At 41.1% G+C, this 19,301-nt stretch overlaps 1 protein-coding gene across 3 annotated transcripts in view; it reads right to left on the bottom strand.

The window, feature by feature from the left end:
• Positions 1 to 1,251: 1,251 nt before the first annotated feature.
• ttpa (tocopherol (alpha) transfer protein) overlaps positions 1,252 to 19,301 on the bottom strand; it is a 23,918-nt gene continuing 5,868 nt past the window's right edge. Inside the window, exons 3-5 of one of the 3 annotated variants that reach the window (XM_025009391.2) lie at positions 12,513 to 12,706; positions 3,919 to 4,029; positions 1,252 to 3,751 (exon numbers count right to left, since the gene is read on the bottom strand). In XM_025009391.2, coding sequence (XP_024865159.1) covers positions 3,545 to 3,751; positions 3,919 to 4,029; positions 12,513 to 12,706 — 512 coding nt within the window. In that variant the 3' untranslated portion in view covers positions 1,252 to 3,544. Of the gene's footprint in view, positions 3,806 to 3,918; positions 4,030 to 12,512; positions 12,707 to 19,301 lie in introns of all 3 variants that reach the window. The other 2 variants (XM_025009392.2, XM_017431332.3) reach the window with 2 other exon arrangements.

Genomic DNA, 19,301 nt, shown 5'->3' with positions numbered 1-19,301 from the left:
ATGGAGCAGCAGGGGATCGCCCAAACAGGTGAGTTTAAGGCAGTCTCTGAGACAAAGTCCTTTGTAACGGGGGTTGGGCAGGAATCAGAGTCCGGGGACAGGCGAGGGTCGAGTACCAGGAGATCAGAGATCAGCAGACAAATCCAGAAAAGCACAAACCAGAAAGCGAAGTCCAGAGAGGGGAAGCAGGGTCCGTTTCCAAAAGGCTGAGTCCGAGAAGGTTTCCGACAAGGAGCAGACAGTAGTCGATGGTCAAGGTGCAGGCATGGGTTCGGTAACTTGGCAGGCAGGAACTGTGATACGCTGGACATTTACTTGCTGTGAGGCTTTCAATAATCTGGCAACTGTGAGCTGTGGGCTGTGGACTTAAATACATAGACAGACAGGTGAAGCTGATGAGACTGATTGTGGTGTCATGGTAATGGAGGTGTGGCATGGGCTGTGGAAACTGTGAGCAGGAACAGTGAGACTGTGACAAAATATGTGTGATACGGCAAGATCTTGCACGATCTGTTAGTGCTTGGTTTTTGTGTTTATAATGACTCTAGTATTACAACACCAAATGTCAGCTCAGTATCTGTAAAAGTCATTAAGTTATAGACTTTTTGGTCACAGTTCATTAGCTGTAGCAGCCATCTTGAATTGGATTAACTCTAACAGTGGTAGAGATACATCCAATAATTTTCTGCTAGTTTTATTTAGATCTGACCAGTTGGTCATAAGATATTTTGCTAAGAATTAGATAGGGTTGACACATATAGTTACTGACAAATTTGCAAGCAAAAATACTACACAGTGTCTATGAGATGGGAGTAATGCTTAGCTACTAACACATCACATTTTAGACTAATATCTGCAAAATGATCTGAGTTATACCTATTTTTACTTGTTTACATTTAAACCTGCAGTCTGAGAGGGAAGTGCTCTGTTAGGAAAATATGGATCAAGAAGATCTTTAATATAAGACGAAGCTTGGTTGTTGAGAGCTTTGTATGTAAGAACTATTCTGAATTTGACAGGAAGCCAATGGAGAGAAGCTAATGCTGGAGAAATATTATCTCTCCTCCTAACTCTCTGGCAGCAGCATTTTGGATCAACTGAAGACTTTTTAAAGAGTTTTTTGGACACCCAGATGATAAACAATTGCAATAATTCATCCTAGATGTGATAAATACATGGTACAGTTTTTTCCATCATTTTGGGACAAGATGTTACTAATTTTAGTGATATGATTCTGGTGGAAGTAAGTGATCCTGTTAACATTTTTAATGTTGGGGTTAAAAGTCATATCCTGATCAAAAATAACACCAATGTTTTTTACACTGTAAGCCTGTCAATCAGGTGTATTGAGGCAGGGAAACAGCTAAATCATGTAGGACAGTGGGCCACAAAGACCAGGGTTGGTGACCTTTGTCCTAAAACCTTGTGCAAAACTAAAACACAATTTTTGTCAAATGTGATTTAAGATACAAGATTTTCTATTGTCATAGCATACAGTATGCTTTCACACAACATGACACAAAATTATGTTTCAGATGTTCCAGGGTTTAAAAATAATCAAAATAGACCATGCACATTAAAAGTAACTAAGAACAATACAAATAGGAGTAAAATCAAATAAAAAAAGAAAAATAAAGCACAGCAGAAGTTACAAGCAGCATGGCAAGAACTGTTGTGCAAATGTAAAAGTATGCAAATGATTTGATAGATTTTAGAAGCCGGACCACCTGCTAATTTTCACCCTGCTTAGGTTTGAATAATTTTGTTGTGAATACCATTTGCTGTGAGTAAAAACCATTGTTTTCATTAAAACAGATCAACGAAGCATATTGTCTGTAATGATTAACTGCCTCTGATCACAGGTCAAACAGACCACAAAGAGTAAGAACTGGACTTTGACAAAATTGTGTTCGTGTTGTGCAATATTAGAGAAAACACATGGTTAAGGGTCCACACAGTTTATAACTGATGTTTTTCAGGAATATTCTTTCCATAATAGTATTTAAAAATCTTGAAGTATTTTAAAGATGCAGTCTGGTTTTGAAAACAAATGTACTGCATTTATTGTATTGGGCTGTGGTTGATAAAAGCTGATATGAAAACTACAGACAGGAAGGTCATGATAACCTGCAGTACCAGTTCATGACTTAAACTGTACCAAACATAGACCTGATATGTTGGAACATACTGAACACTGTCTGTGTTTATCTTCTGTGATAGTGAAGTGTCTTTTTAAAATTTTCAGCTGTATTACAGATGTATAGCTGCTCCTGAATGGGCGCATCAAGCGAGTTGGACAAAGCTTTGCACACTGACTATAAACTGACTGCAGAATGACTATACTGACTGTACACTGACTTTAGACTAACTGTATACAGACTGTACACTGACTGTAACATGGCTGTACACTTACTGTACCCTGACTTTAGATTGACTGTTAACTAATTGCATACTGACTGTATACTGATTTGGGGGGGGTGACCCTTCCAACTTTAGAAAAACGGAGATTGTCTCCCCCAGTAAATCATTTGAGGAAACTATACTTTTAAGCAATACAATATTGAGAGCATAAAGCATATCTACCCTTTAATTAGGCAAAACAATGCATTTTTGCCTTTCGAAAATTATGTCCCCCACCTTCATTAGCTTTATAGTATTTTGCTCCATTGTACCACTAACAACTGCTTAAGGCAACACAGAGATGTGCAGGATGCTGCCTGAGGGCTGGAGCGGTGGAGCTAGTATGAATAACTGGCTAGTAGGAACAGTAAACCTTATTTGGTAAACATTTGCTTCGGCTATAGAAACATGATTGTAAAAATACCGTAGACCTTTTAGTTTTTATAAATTTTGAAAAAAAGAAAATGATAAATTTCACTCAGATGTCACCAAGTTGATTAAATTGACAAAAACAAACAAAATGTGGGAATGGCAGCAAATCAAATGTAGGTGGGAAATCCTCTCCTGACGTTTGGTTTTATGAAGTAATTCTGCATTGGTATCAGTGGGACAGTCAGACAGGTACTTCAGGTGGGAGGGATCGGACAAACTCAGAGTTTCTTTCAGTAAACCTGTTGCCATTGTGATAGACTCGAGTTTTCACTTACCTCTCTTTTCTTGAATAGAAGATTCAGATTCCTCAATTCCTCAATTATTTTATTAAGTTTTTCCGAAACCTGCTTTCTGGAATACCCCACAAGGAGTATATAGTATGCACTGGAGAGGGTGAGTCCTGAATTCAAGATGAGTGACAGGTGAGGATGGAGCTGGAAAAAGGGCCAACATACATCTACAGCTTCAACAGAATATTTGAAAGAAGAGAAACATATTTCATAAATTTACTCTTTGCTCAAAATCGGAATTAACAAAGATGGAGAGCAGTTATTCAACAATGTAAACCCAGATAGATCTGTGCTGAAAAGCAGAAACCATATTCATGCAGATGTTCTGATCAAGCCAGCAGTTTGCACAGAGTCAAGCCTTCCTTGCTGTTTGTGGGAGTTTTTCCACAAATCATTCTGTTTTTGAGTAATCCAAGAAGTTCCTAGTCCAAACATCCTACTGCAGAAGGTTCTTTATTCTCAGCTTCCTCTGAGATTAAAGAGTCGTCAGAAACTGTGGAGACGTCACCAGTTGGATGTTCAGCAATCTGCTGCAGGAGGTTCTCAGACTGCACCAGCTGATGGGTCCAGTCCTGACAGGCCACTTCTATCCCAGGCCCACCCCCTCCATATTCTGGAGGCAAGATCTGCTGCGGGAAGAAATCTCTTAAAGTGTTGTGAAACTCCGTGCTGTGCATGTGAATCTACAACAGAAATATTCAGTTTTGTTTAATAACTAAATATTAAACCATTTCTGTTGAAAAAACAAGAATCAAAAATGAGTTTATAGCCAATCAGAATGTAAAATGAGTCTCACCCTCTGTTTGATTTTATCGGGCAGAAAGGGGCGGATCATAGCAAAAACTGGGCGGAAGAACATTGGCTCATTGACCAGATGAATTCCTCTTACTTTTAATGGAAAAGAGTCCTGGAAGTAGAAGAAAAAAAGATAAAAACTCACACAACGTGTAAAAATCTGCAGAGTTTAGAGGGCTGATTACTTTGCAGGCAGCAATCTTGGATTGGACAGACTCTAAATGTTAACCATTTGTAGATGTACATCTAATAGGGATGGGGACCGAATTCGATACTTTTATTCAATTCAATTCAATTCAATTCAAAAATACTTTATTAATCCCAAAATGAAATTAAATGTTGTTGTAGCTCATAAACCTGGTTTTGTTAAAGAGTTGTTATAGATGCTGATGGCTATGGGCAGAAAGGAGCTCTTGTAGCGGTCTGTCCTAATGTGTCCTCGAAAAGCCCAACCAGGTATGCCTCGCTGGCCTCCTGCGAAGCCATGGTGGTTGAACTCTGGAAGCGCAGGTCAGTCTTGAAGTCCTGGGCAATCTCCCAGACCAGGTGCTGGAAAGACAGCTCAGTGAACTTCTGGTAGTGGTGGATCTCCCTGAGAGCCAAGGTACTGGGCCTGTAGCAGTGAGGCTTCTTCACTACATCAGTGGCCCGGGCGTTGTTGCAGGAGACTTTGGTGGCAAGCTGCTTCCTGGGAGCTTTACCTCCAGTGGATTTATGGGCGATCTGCTTGGTTTTGGCCATAACTGGACTTCAGGGTTCTTCATGTTTAACAGTTGTTGTTGTTATGGTTACGCATCATAACAAGATATCCAAAAGTAAAAGGTTTCAGTAAAAAATTCTTTTAGCTATGCAGCATCTGATACCAGAGGAAAAAATCATCTAAAAAAAGCAATTCACAACTAGAAAAATGAGAAATTAAATTTTTCAAAAGCAATATCTCAGAATGAGTGTAACAGAGCTACTCCAACATGCAGCCACTTTGAGCAGCAAAATTCTAGAAGTTCAAGTACCGATTTATATTTATTATATATATTTATATAAGTACTGACCGAATTCTGTTTGTACTACTGAGTACCTATTCACGTAAAATCAAAAGGTACAATGTTTCAGTACCTAAACGCATCATTGTGACAGTATGGAGGAAGAGTGGGGGACTTTCCATGCTTGTCCTGGATGCAGCATAGCACGGGCAAGAGCGTAATGACGTCAGCAGCTGCTGGTTCACTAAACAAAGTAAGCATGGCCGATAGAAAACACTCAAAGGTATGGCTCCACTTTTCCAAATGCAATGCAAATCATGCTCATTGCAATATTTGCAACGCGAAGTACAAGGCCAATGGTGGAAACATGTCTAGTTTGAGAAAGCACCTGGTTAAGCACAAGATTTTTTTAAGGCTGAAGAGTGCACCATTTTCAACAGCCTCAGATCTACAACTCCTGCATTAGCACGCCTGCATCTGTCAGCAACTCTTCATCTGTAGCCAGCAACATGGACGAACAGACGATTGATACATTTGGTGATGACGACAGTGACATGTATGATGCAAGTGAGGCAACTGCATCATCTATGCCAGGTAACTAAGCCTCGTGTTTACGATGATGTTAGCATTGAATTTCTAACTGGTATTAGTTATTGTTATCAGCTCGGTTCTTCACATTTTTTATCATTCGTGCTTATAATTTACAGGTCCAACAGACCACACACAAAAGTACTGAAAATTAGTACCATTGAGTACTTTCCCAGGTACAGGATATTGGTACCGAATCGATTCAAGTGTCAAAGATACCCAATCCCTAACATCTAATGATAACTTTCTTCTAGTTACAATAAAATTCTTTCAGAGGTTCATAAGATTTTTTGGGGGGAACAGACAGATACTCACACACAGGTAAAAACCTTATCATCTGCCTTTGTCTTTTAGTGGCAGGCAATAGTTATTGTAGCTCAAGCAAATGTGATTTTATTGATTCTTACCCTGCTTTACTTTTTCATCACACATTTACTCTGGCTGAGTACACTTACATGTTTTGCTTTGCAATAAACGTCCCACATGGATCATCATGGACAATCATCTGCAAACCTACTTGGACTTCAGTGTAAATAATCAGACTTCTCTGTAAATAAGAAAAAACAGTGGCAGCAGCACTGTGAATATTTTTTAAAAAGATAGAAGAAAGCTACTTTATTGTTGCCTCACCTCAGACTAGCTGTTAGTTCATCAGTCCGGTTCTGACTAATCTTAATTTTTACAATCTAAGGTCGTACTGAGAGCTATCTACAGGAAGCAAGATACTTACTAACATAACATTTCCACAGAAGTTCACCTTAAAAATATTTTAAAGAAATCACTGATGAGTTACTGTAAAGCTAAGGTGTTTTAGTTCCTATGTTTTATAATAATATAAAAGAAATACACACACACATATACACACACACACACACACACACACACACACACACACACACACACTATATTGCCAAAAGTATTCACTCATCTTTCTTCACATACATATGAACTTGAATGACATCCTATTCTTAATCTACGGGATCTAATATGATGTTGACCCACCCTATGCAGCTATAACAGCATCACCCCTTCTGGGAAGGCATTCCACAGGTTTAGGAGTGTTTATGGGAATTTTGACCATTCTTCCAGAAGCTCATTTTTGAGGTCAGATTCTGATGTTGGACAGTCACAGTCTCTAATCTAATTCATCACAAATGTGTTCGGTTTGGTTTGCAGAAGCCTGTTATTCACTCCCTCATTCAAATCAGGTGTGTCAAAGCAGGGAAACAACTATAACATGCAGGATAGTGTTCCTTGAGGACCAGGGTTGGGAATCACTGGTCTAGTGGTGGTGTGCCTTTCTCCACTGCATCTGACGGTTTCATTGCACTCAGTGAGGTAAGGTTTGGATGCAGCTGCTTAGCCATGGAAACCCATTCCATGAAGCCCTCTATGCACTGTTCCTGGGCTAATCTGAAGGCCACATGAAGTTTGGAGGTCTGTAGCTATTGACTCTGCAGAACATTGGTGACCTCTGTGCAAAATGTGCTTCAGCATCAGCTGAGCCCGCTCTGTAATTTAATGTGGCCTACTGTGGCAATCTGCCATCAGCTGCCTGTTTGACTTCTTCGGTCCTCCTCACCTGGGATACTCACCTCTGCACTACCTGTAAGTTAGCTTCCTTCGCTAATCCTCTGAGCCACCTGCAAGTTAACTACTAGACAAAGACATTAATCTAACATCTCCTTCTTCCAGATTCCACCACCTCTGCACAATAAAGTTTTCTACTTAATTATTGCCTCCTGAGTTTGTTCGTTACCTGGGGACTCGCTTCTGACATTTTCTAAAATCGTGTCACCTACCACTTAATGGCTGAGTTGCTTTTGTTCCCAATCACTTCCATGTTGTTATAATACCACTAGGAGCAAACAGGAGGCGAGACATGAAGCGACAAGAAAGTGACAAGGAAGTGACAATGAACCAGCAGAGAGGTGGAGAATGTGACCGGGTTTTAAACACAGAGGGTAATGAGGTAAGTGGGCGTAGGTGAGTGATGACGATTGCAGGCAGGTGGAGATGGGCGTGGCAGGAGAACAAGAGACTGACTGAGGAGGAGAGAATGTAGCACAGACACAAGGAAAAAAGACATAACCGAGACCAGGATAAACAAAGATGACTGACAGAACAAGAAAAAACGAAATGAAACAAGACGAATACAAAAACACAGGGAAAAACCAAATCCTGACAGACTGGACTTATTACACAGATGGCATCCTATCATGGTACCATGCTGGAATTCACTGAGCTCCTGAGAGCGACCCATTCTTTCACAAATGTTTGCAGAAGCAGTCTACATACCTTAGTGCTTGTTTTTTTTACACCAATGGGCATGCAAGTAGTTGGGACACCTAAATTTGATGATTTGGATGGGTGACTGAATACTTATGGCAATATAGAGTGTATATATATATATATATATATATATAGCTGTACAATAGATTAAAACAGATATATTGCTGTACAATAGATTAAAACAGTAAGAACAAAAACATACAAAGACATACACATACAGGTTCACGGCAGGTGTGTTTTCAGGTGCCATACAAGACAAAAACCACGGTGTGTTAAAAGCCAAAGAATAAAAGTGTGTTTTTATAAGAGATTTAAAAACAGGAAGAGAGGACTGTACTACAACACCTAGACACTTCAAACCTGAACCAGATTATTCTGCACTGATTGCAGAACATTTAAAACCAAGTGTGTGATCTGTGAAACCTTAATCTAATTTGTGAAACCTCAATAAAGGGCAACTTCAGCACTTTTTTTGTATCCGGACCACACTAGTGCTGGTCCAGCTCCAAAACTACAACACCTAGACACGTCAAACCTGGACCAAATTATTCTGCACTCATTGCAGAACATTTAAAACCAAGTATGTGATTTGTGGAACCTTAATCTAATTTGTGAAACCTCAATAAAGGGGAACTTAGCCCTTTGTTTTTTAAACATCTGGACCACACTAGTGCTGGTCCAGCTCCAAAACTACAACACCTCACTGGTATTTGATAAAAAGGTAAAATCTATGCTAAAATCTTGGGTTCTGAATGTGTTTGTGCAGTGTGAACAATCAACATTCATAAAAACTAATTCATGTCATTTCAGTGACTTGACATGGTTGTGCCCTGAGTCCTCTGTTGCTTAAGATGACATCGCGCCCCATGAATTTACAAACACACACAAATACACATTCAAGTCACTTGTTTTAAATAAATGCTTCTATTTTAATTAGGTTTTGGTCTTCATTGTAACTGATGTGCAAGGGGATAACGAGTGGTTGACCTCAGTATTTTTTAAAGTCTGGCTACGGCTCTACGTCTATCGATCTCCCGCTCCATTTTTCCCTCATTCGTGAACAAGACCCCGAGATAGTTAAACTCCTCCACTTGGGGCAGGACATCTTTCCCGACCTGGAGAAGGCACTCTACCCTACTGATCCTCATCCCAGCCGCTTCGCACTCAGCTGCGAACCGCTCCAGCGAAAGCTGTAGATCATGGCCCGATGAAGCCAATAGGACCACATCATCAACAAAAAGCAGAGATGCAATCCTAAGGTCACCAAAACGGATCACCTCAAGACCTTGGCTGCACCTAGAAATTCTGTTCATAAACGTTATGAACAGAATCGGTGACAAACAGCAACCTTGGTGGAGTCCAACTCTCACTGGAAACAAATCCGACTTACTGCCGGCAATGCAGACCAAGCTCTGACACCGGACATATAGGGACCTAACAGCCATACACACGGAGTCCCACCCACAGGAATCCCCGGGGGACACGATCGAACGCCTTTTTCAAGTCCACAAAACACATATATTCCATTGCACCCTCAAGGACCCTGCTGAGGGTATAGAGCTGGTCCAGTGTTCCACGACCAGCACAAAAACCACACTGCTCTTCCTGAACCTGAGGTTCGACTATCCGAAGGACTCTCCTCTCCAGAACCCCAAATAGACCTTACCAAGGAGGCTTAAGAGTGTGTTCGCTCTATAGTTGGAACACACTCTCCGGTCCCCCTTTTTGAATAAGGGGACCACCACCCTGGTCTGCCAATCCAGGGGAACTGCCCCCGATGTCCACGCAATATTGCAGAATCGCGTCAGCCAACACAACCCTACAACATCCAGTGCCTTAAGGTACTCCAGGCGAATCTCATCCACCTCAAGAAGAGCTTTTTAACCACCTCGGTGACCTCAGCACCGGAGATTAGAGAGCTCGACCCAGTCCCCAGGCTCCGCCTCCTGAATGGAAGACATGCTGGTGGGACTGAGGAGGTCTTCGAAGTATTCGGCCCATCGACCCACGACCCACAGCACACCACCCTCACTATAAACAGTGTTGGTGCTGCACTGCTTTCCCCTTCTGAGACGTCGTATGGTGGACCAGAATCGCCTTGAACCCGTACGGAAGTCTTTCTCCATGACCTCTCCAAACTCCTCCCATGCCCGAGTTTTTACCTGCTACTTCTGGAGTCCCACTGGCCAAGAAGGCCCGATAAGACTCCTTCTTCAGCCTGACAGTATCCCTCACCGCCGATGTCCACCAGTAGGTTTGAGGGTTGCTGCCATGACAGGCACCAACTACCTTGCAGCCACAGCTCCGATAAGTCACCTCAACAATGGAGGCATGGAACATGGCCCATTCGGGCTCAATGTCCCCCACCTTCCCCAGAACATGTTCAAAGTTCTTCCGGAGGTGGGAGTTAAAGCTCCGCCTAACAGGAGACTCCGCCAGACGTTCCCAACAGACCCTCACAATACGTTTGGGCCTGCCAGGTCTGACCGGCATCCTCCCCCACCATCAGAGCCAATTCACCACCAGGTAGTGGTCAGTTGACAGCTCCGCCCCTCTCTTCACCTGAGTGTCCAAGACATGCGGCCGCAGATCAGATGAAACAACAACAAAGTTGATCATTGAACTGCGACCTAGGGTGGCCTGGTGCCAAGAGCACATATGGACACCCTTATGTTTGAACATGGTGTTTCATTATGGACAATCCATGACGAGCACAGAAGTCCAACAACAGAACACCGCTCGGGTTCAGATCAGGGGGGCCGTTCCTCCCAACACACCCCTCCAGGTCTCACTGTCGTTGCCCACGTGAGCGTTGAAGTCCCCCAGCAGAACAAGGGAGTCCCCAGGAGGGGCATTCTCCAGTAACCCCTCCAAGGACTCCAAAAAGGGTGGGTAATCTGAACTGCTGTTTGGCGCATAAGCACAAACAACAGTTCCCCTCCAAGCCTGGCTCCAGAGTGGGGCCCCGGTCACCCACATTCAGGCGAGGGAACACTGTGTCCAAAACTTTTAATCATCATAAGGGGTCTTTGGGCTGCACTTTGTCTGATCCTTCACCTAGGACCTGTCTGCCTTGGGTGACCCTACTATGGGCATGAAGCCCCTGACAGCATAGCTCCTAGGATCATTGGGACACTCAAACCCCTCCTCCACGGTAAGGTGGGGAGGGGTTAAAATCGACATATGATCCGAGAAAACAGTATGTCCAAATTGTCCAATATGTCCAAATTGGAGACATCCAGACCAAGCGACAGAACCAAGTCGAGTGTGTGCCCAAATATGTGAGTAGGACCAGACACAGACTGCACAAAGTTAAAAGAGTCAATTACATTTAAAAAGCTCTTTGAGATTGGCACTTCTGGGCAACAAGTGTGAATATTAAAATCACAAGGATAAGAACATGATCGTATTTAGGCAGAATTTCGGCCAAAATTTCTGACAAGTCACTTATAAGGTCCTTATTGTACTTGGGTGGCCGATAAATGACGACAAGACAACATGAGAACGACTGATTTCAAAAGAACAATGTTCAAAGCTTGTAAAGGAGGGTTGTAGGCAAATCTGCTGGGATTTAAAATTGCTTTTAAAAACAACTGCTATTTCTCCTCCTTTTCGACCCGACAGGCGCGGGGAATTAAAATAGCAGCAATCTGGTGGTGAAAGTTCAATAAGAGAGGTTGGCTCACCAAATACTCAGCCATGTCTCCGTTACTCAGAGAAAATCCAGATCACGAGACATGAGAAATCCCTCAAGATGAAAGTTTTATTTCCCAGCGATCCTGCGTTAACAAGGCCGAACCTGGCGGGGCCGGCGCATCCGAAGCGGTGGCTGTCTGTGGGGCCCATCGCAGAGCTCGTAGATGGAGGGGATTTACACCACGCCAGCGGGGACGGGTGGAGCAGGGGCCGTGGAGGCAGATTACATCATCCGAACCGACGACATATACCAGCCCGCTATCGGCAGGGTCCAGCAATCGTGGGTTAAAAAAAAGAGTCCATGTACCACTCCATTTTTCCTCCAAGAAGCCGTGGAAGATTGTGCAAAGAGAGCCTTAAACTTTAACAGTTGCCGCTGCGTTTACCCCGGCGGCTGCGTTTACTCCGAGGGAGTGGAGCAAGGGTGCGGCAATGATGAGCAGGTATCCGGTGGGGGAAGGGAAATGGCTGAAACGTTGTATGAGCACCGTAATCATGGTCAATTCTTACTAGATCCTTGGCAAAAAGGCGAAGATCTAACAATGTTTGGAGATCATACACGAGCAGTGAACTGGCATTAGATAAAATAAACAAAAACAGCAAACACACAAACAGTGTTTGTGAGGTTTTGGATTTTTTGTGTTTCTGTTTTGTTTTCTTTATTGTTTTTCTGTGGATTTTAGTTGTTGTTTTCAGTTTGGGTTTTTTGTGGAAGAAATGACCGGGTATTTGAGTACTGAGGGTAACGAGGGAAGTGGAAACAGGTGAGTGGAGATGAATGCGGACAGGTGGAGATGGGCATGGCAAGAAGGGCAAAAGAGTGACGGAGGAGTGAATACTGAACAGGAACTCAAACAGGAAAAAACCCAAACTGAAAACAACAACTAAAACCCACAGAAAAACAATAAAGAAAACAAAACAGAAACACAAAAAATCCAAAACCTCACAGCGTTGACAGCAAGAGACGGCAGGCCACACACACTGGCGCCATCTTGAAAAATGTTTGGGTGTAGTCTACACTGCATGCTCTAACTCCTACCGTAAGTACAGAAGATATCTTTTTAGCAAGAGAAGGGTTAATATGCCAGGCGTGGCTAAGATTCCATCCTTTCAGGTCAAATATGGCCTTCAGGCCTCGCCTTTGAGTTTCTGTTTCCATGGAGATGATTTCTGATGTCATCAGGCTGACTCTGAACACCTGGAAGGCCGACCATTCTTTTGGGTTCCACTGACCTGCAGACAAACAAATGAAATGCAGTTCCTGTGAACTCTGTTTCAGTGCATAATTTTTGGATTTTTATTTCTATGGATATATTCAAGTTATGGAATATGTGTGATCAAACACTTCTACAAACACTTGGATTTACATGTTGTTCCTTCATATTAAGGGACTCTTGTTGATCTCATAACATGACATTGGCCCTATTTGTATCGTTGGCGGGTCTAAGAGGTGGTGCAAAAGATGAAGGATTGAAGACAGATACAAGGATGCAGAGCTATTTAATCTGATAAGTCAAATAGGTTGTCTCAAAAACTCCTACCACCAAGCATCTTCTTTGCAATCTGTCATCCAGAAAACCGACAAATTGGAATTTGTCTTTTGGACAAGTTGGTAGAAAACATCGTCATTCAAAAATGTTGTGCTGTAATTATTTGAAGACATGTCTGCACCCACTTGCACCGCTACGACAGGAATGACGAGTCTACTAAGGCTAAGGGGGGTGAGCTTTGCATCTGTGTAAACAATAACTAGTGCACTAACCACTCATCAGAGCCATTTCTAGATAAATGTAAAATTTTCTGACAAAAGACAAGTCTTCTAGGACTTGCTGAGGGAGGCCAATGCCACCAGACCTTGGAGCCTGAGTCCTAAAAAAGAGATGCTACGAATTCAAAAAAGAAGTCCTGTTGGGTTTGAAATGTACTTGGATGTTGTGTGTGGAGAAAATCCTTCTGAGGACATCCCAGTACATTTCAAATTCAACAGGACTTTTAGGCAGAGGTTGGTCCACCCTAAAGACAAAACACCCAAACCCAAACTGAGCGAAGTGGTGTGTGCAGTTCAGTGCAGCGAAGAATGTTCAGACCTCTATATTGGAGAGACCAAACAACCTCTCCACAGATGCATGGCTCAACACAGGAGAGCCACCTCTTCTGGACAAGACTCAGTGGTTCATCTACACCTCAAGGATAAGAGACACTCCTTTGAGGACCAAAATGTTCATATTTTAGACCAAGAAGACAGATGTTTGAGAGGGGGGTAAAGGAAGCCATCTTTGTCAAAAGAGAGAAACCAACATTAAACAGAGGAGGAGGTCTCAGATTCCAGCTTTCAAAAACATAATGGAGCTTTAGGCCTGATCCCCAGTCAGTTTCACTCCAATCAACACCTGCACTCATGTGACAAGAGTGGCCCATCAGTGAGTCAGACAAACAAGGACCCTAACAAGCCTCTATTGTTAGGAGAGCGAGAACAATTTGCAAGCAATCCAGCTTACATCACATCTCAGCTTTAAAAGCTTAACTCCACACTCTCTATTTCTGAATTAAGAAAGCTCCTCGGATGAGAAGCGAAACGTCTTCAATTAGAGAATAGAAGTCCAGTTATTTTTGTTTTTTAACCTTTTTTGAATTTACCATGGCCTGGATGACTGAGAATCTATACCAGCGAGATGCTACAAAGCAGCAAGGTAATATGTGACCTACAAGCTGAAATTACCACCAAACTGAAACTGTTGATATCAGACTCGGTTAAGAAGGAAGTGGCGACTATTCTAAAACCGCTGGAAAAAATGTTGCTTGGTAAAGTAGTACTATTTCTGATCTTGAAAGCATGGCGAATAAGCATTGCAACCACCTAACTAGCATGCAATCTAATATGGCAAAGCTCTCTGTGACAGTAGATACTTTGACAAAGAAATAGTAAGACTTTGAGACAGGCCTTGTCAATAATATTTGAGTCATGGGCCTGCCAGAGGACTTAGAGGTTATAGACGAAATTTTAAGAACTGGTTGGAGCTTGAGGAGAAACCTGGCCTGGATAGGGCGCTTACTGTATGTTACGTGCTAAACCAAGGGAGAGCGAGCCACCACAGCCAACGATCATTAGGGTGACACGGTTTTGAAACAGGGATAGTATTCTTTGCCATGCCAGGGAGGCTTCACCTTGCTACACAACAAAAAAAGGTGTACATTTTCCTGGACTTCACACCCAGTCTGGCCAGATGGAGAGCTGCTTTATCTTTGTGGAGGAGCTCCATAGCTGTTCTAATACTAAATTTGGTCTCCAGTAAGGGCTACCCTACACATAACCATGTCCAACAGCCATACCCATAATTTTGAAAACTTTGAAATTTGTCAACAAGAAACTTAAAAGCAATCATTTTGGTGCTTATGAGAGAAGTGTGTGTGTAGTAACATGGAAATTAATAAAACTTGAGCGGAATTTTATAAAGGGCTGTATTCATTTGATTGATCTTGTGTTTCTGCAGACCTGATCTCCTTCCTCAGTGGCATTAACACTCCTGCTCTGGCTCAGAATCTGGTCAAGGAACTAGACTGTTCTATCACAGCAACAGAACTCGAGGCAGCAGTCAAATCTTTACAAACAAGTAAAAACCCAGGTCCAGATGGTTTCTGATGTGAATTCTTTACAAACATTTTGAAAGCAGATTGCCCTATTTTTTTTAGAGATGTTTATTGAACTTTTTAATACAGGCATGTTTTCCCATACTTTGAACCAGCATTTTATCTTGTTGCTTTTGAAAAAGGAAAAAGGTTAAAAAAGGTTATTATGCAATTAATATCATCCTATGAGCCTTTTAAATGTTGACATCAAATTGGTAGCAAAGTTACTAGTAAGGCACTTAGAAGCAGTTTCATTGTCAATTATATCACTAAATCAGACTACGTTTATCCATAATCAACACTCATTTTTTTAATCTTTAGAAAGTATTTAATGTGGTTTATACCCCTCCACAGCTACATAAGGCTTAAGTTGCACTGGACGCTAAAAAGGTGTTTGACAGAGTAGAGTGGGACTATCTGTTTTCTATTTTAGAATATTTGGATTGGAGGAATTTTTTTTTATCATAGATACAGTTGGTATATATGACCTCTCAGATGGCTGTCAGAACAAATGGCCCAAACTGAATATTTTTGCTTACATTGCTCTACAAGACATTAATTAAGTCTTCTTTTATTTGCCATTGTAATGAAGCCTCTGTCCATTGCTTTACAGTCTCTTCTCAATACATCCTACATAACTAGAAACTGTGAAGTTGGAAGTAGCCCTGTATGCAGATGACCTTCGGATACTTTTGTCTGATCTGTCACATTCTATCCCAGTCGCTCTTTTAGTCCTCAATGTATTTGGTAAAATTTTCGGATATAAACTTAATCTTGGCAAAAGTGAAGCATTTGATGTTAACAGAGAGGCAAAAGCCTATCTGCTCAATAATCCACCATTCCAGCTTGGGTTTTGTTGACTTTGAAGTGTACATAGCTGACACAATTGTTGATCTTTATATGAAAACCTTTGTCTATTTGCTTACACAATTTAAATACAATATTGAGCAATGGTCTCTCCTAAATCTTTTTGTGGTCGCTCCAATTATTGCCAATAAAATTAACATCTTCCCAAGCTCTATTTCAATGTATAATTTTTTCAATGTATTTCAGTCTTCCTTCCTTAAGCCTCCCGTGGCCTTCGAGTCAAACTCACCCTAAATTACCAGGGCTTCTCTACCTCTCTCTCTTTTGAGGGCTTCAGGAGGGTTAAGCATTTTACTGTAAAGTAAATAGTCTGATTCTGGATTTTTGAGCAAGCAACCATCCAAACTGTGCCATTTAGACATACAGAGGCCCAAAGCTCTGAGTGAAATGGCACTATCTAACCTCTTGTAATAGTACTGGACAATTAATATAAGAAATCTGAATTTTTGGGGTTCAGTGTGAGGACAATGAATTCCCTCCATCATGGGTGCTGATGGAAGCAGATTCTGCACCACACTGATACTTACTATATTCACCTCTTTACTCTTCCAGCTATAGCTACAATAAGAATGTGACAGTGGCTGTCTTAAAATCTGGGTTCAGTTTAAATGCCAGTTTGGTCTGCAAACATTGTTGGGGCATTGCATGCAGGAAATCACATTTTTTACACCATCATTATTGGATTACACTTTCTATGGGCTAGGTTAGGTATAAAAACCTTGAGAGATTTGTATGTTGATACTTTTTAACAGTGTACAAATAGATTTCCTCTCCCTACAGAACAGAACATTTTTTTCAAGCATTATGCCCATATCTCAATTCTAGATTCACAAGGTATTCCTGACCCCTTTGATTTTGAAGTGTTTCTGTAACCTCTACCCTCAATGAGAGGGGCAATTTCTCATATATATCTAAACATTTTTAACCTTTCGAATTCCTCCACTATGTATGGGAGACAGATTAAGAATTGTTGATTTCAGATGTTTGGGGGAGATTTTAAAGAGAGTACCCAGCTCTTTAACCTGTGCTAGGCAAAAAGAGAAAGAAAACTGAATAAGAACTTTTTTGAGACACCGTATGTCCCTTAAAATTTCCTAAAATCTGATAATGATTATGTTTTATGTATTTTTACTTTAATGCTATTAACCTTTTAAAATCCTTCTATCTATTTTCTTTACCCTCTTTTCCTTGCAGGATCTCTGGGAGCTGGTGCCTATCTCCAGCAGCCTTTGGGCGAGAGATGAGGTACACCCAGGATAGGTCGCCAGTCCATTACAAAGATCACATAGAGACAAACAAGACAAACAACCATTCAAACATTTGAGTGACAATTAAGCATTACTAACTGACCTAACATGCTTGTTTTTGGTCTGTGGGACAAAACCAGAGTACCTGGAGAAAACACTTGCATGCAAGGGGAGAGCATATAAATTCCACACAGAAAGTCCAGATATTAATCTCCACCCCAGACAGGTGTTGAACGGGAAACTTTCTTGAGGTGAGGTGAAAACTCTAACCACTTATTCACCATTCTGCCTGACTTTTTTTTTTGCAGTACAAATATTTGAAAACAATTTTGATGAAATTTAGTATTTCTCAGTATGTTCATCAACAATGTGCAAGGCAGATTCAGAATGAAGGTTTAAACCATCCCAAATCCTTTTTGAGTCACAATTTAAAAGCCCAAGATTGTTCACAAGACTTTAATTTGGTGTTTCCTCAGTTTGAGATATTTGCTTTCACATCCAACAGGTCAGACACCAGCTGTCCTGCATACATGTAAAATCAATCAGTTATTTGTTATTGTCACTTTTAGATATTCCTTGTGAAACATCAAGAGCAACAAATCTGTGTAAAAAAAATTTTTTTTAAACAGCTTTTAGTGCATTTGTGAAAAGTGAATTATAAGTCTTCAGTGCAAATATACACAGACATATATACAAATACCTGTCTAATGCAAAAGTGATGACATTGTAAAGTTTTATAAAACAGTGTTTATATTTTTTTTTAGAAACTTGAGTTGTTTTAAAAACAACAGTTATCTACTTTTCTTCTTGGCCCACTCAGATATTATCTCAAAATGATAATGCTCTGAACCAATGCAACTACTTGTAAAATACTGAATACAAACAACAACTCCACAGAACACCACTTTAAAAAAATCTAAACTAACCCTATAATATTTGCAGATCGGAAGTCCAAGGTTTGTTTGTGTCCTGTAATGCAATCACCAAACTGATCAAAAGTGGGAGGGGTAGAACTCTGAAGTCCCCAGTAATGGCTAGAAAACTTGCCTAGACTTTAATGAGTTAATGTGTTGTGAATTACGTCACATCCTGCTGCCATATCAGCTGATGGTGGAATGCAAACACCATCAGCTCTTGAGGCCAATAATAAAGATCCATACCCACAGATCAAAGGTCAAAAGTCCAGCAAGCAAAGGCACTCCTGTAAAGAAGGAAAGTAAATCCTCAAATCCAGAATTGTGCAACTCAGTATTGCACCATGTTTAGTAACAAACACAACGGTCTTTCCTCCTCTCCTATTACAATGCATCCTTGCTTGGAAAGTCTGCATGAAGCTATGTTTTGGTAAAGAAAAAACATTGTTCTCACATTTATCTCTTTAGGTCCTAATCATAGATACAAATTTGTGTATTAGAAGTAAAAAAAGAAATCTCCAAGAGATTCTAATATTAACCAGTCATTATAAGAGTAGAAACATGTTCTCTGGTTCACTGCAAGCGTGGGTTTATGATAATATATCAAAATTAGTCGTAACATATTTAGCGCATCTGCAAAACTATGCCTCACCAAAAGAGAAATTTGGTTTCAGTTATGTCTCTGCAATGTTTAACTGTATCTGATGGTATGTACAGTGCTTTAAAAGGGTCTTCATGCCCCTTGAACCTTTCCATATCTTATTACATGCCAACAACAAACTTCAAAGTATTTTTTTGGGGTTTTATGCAATAGATCAACACAAAGTAGCACATAATTGTGAAGTGGAAGAAAAATGATACACATCTTTCATTGTTGAGAATTAAAGATCTGAAAAGTGAGGCATACATTTCTATTTACTTCTCTTTACTCTGATATCCCAAATTATAATCCAGAGCAACCAACTACCTTCAGAAGACACCTAATCAGGGGTGGAAATTAGCACCCACCACCGGCCAAATGCGGGTAAATATTTGAAGTGGCGGGTGAATTTGATCAACACACACGCCACTGTGGCGGGTTGGCAATTTAAACAGAAAAGGTGTTATTTGTCCTCTTGACATATAGGGGGCAGCAATGTGCTCGAGTTGCTGCTGTTACGTCAAGCCCCACAT

The sequence above is a fragment of the Kryptolebias marmoratus genome, linkage group LG20, assembly GCF_001649575.2.
Source record: "Kryptolebias marmoratus isolate JLee-2015 linkage group LG20, ASM164957v2, whole genome shotgun sequence".
NCBI lineage: Eukaryota > Metazoa > Chordata > Actinopteri > Cyprinodontiformes > Rivulidae > Kryptolebias > Kryptolebias marmoratus.
The sequence above is the reverse complement of the archived record's forward strand: the minus strand, read 5'-3'. Positions and strand labels throughout refer to the sequence as shown.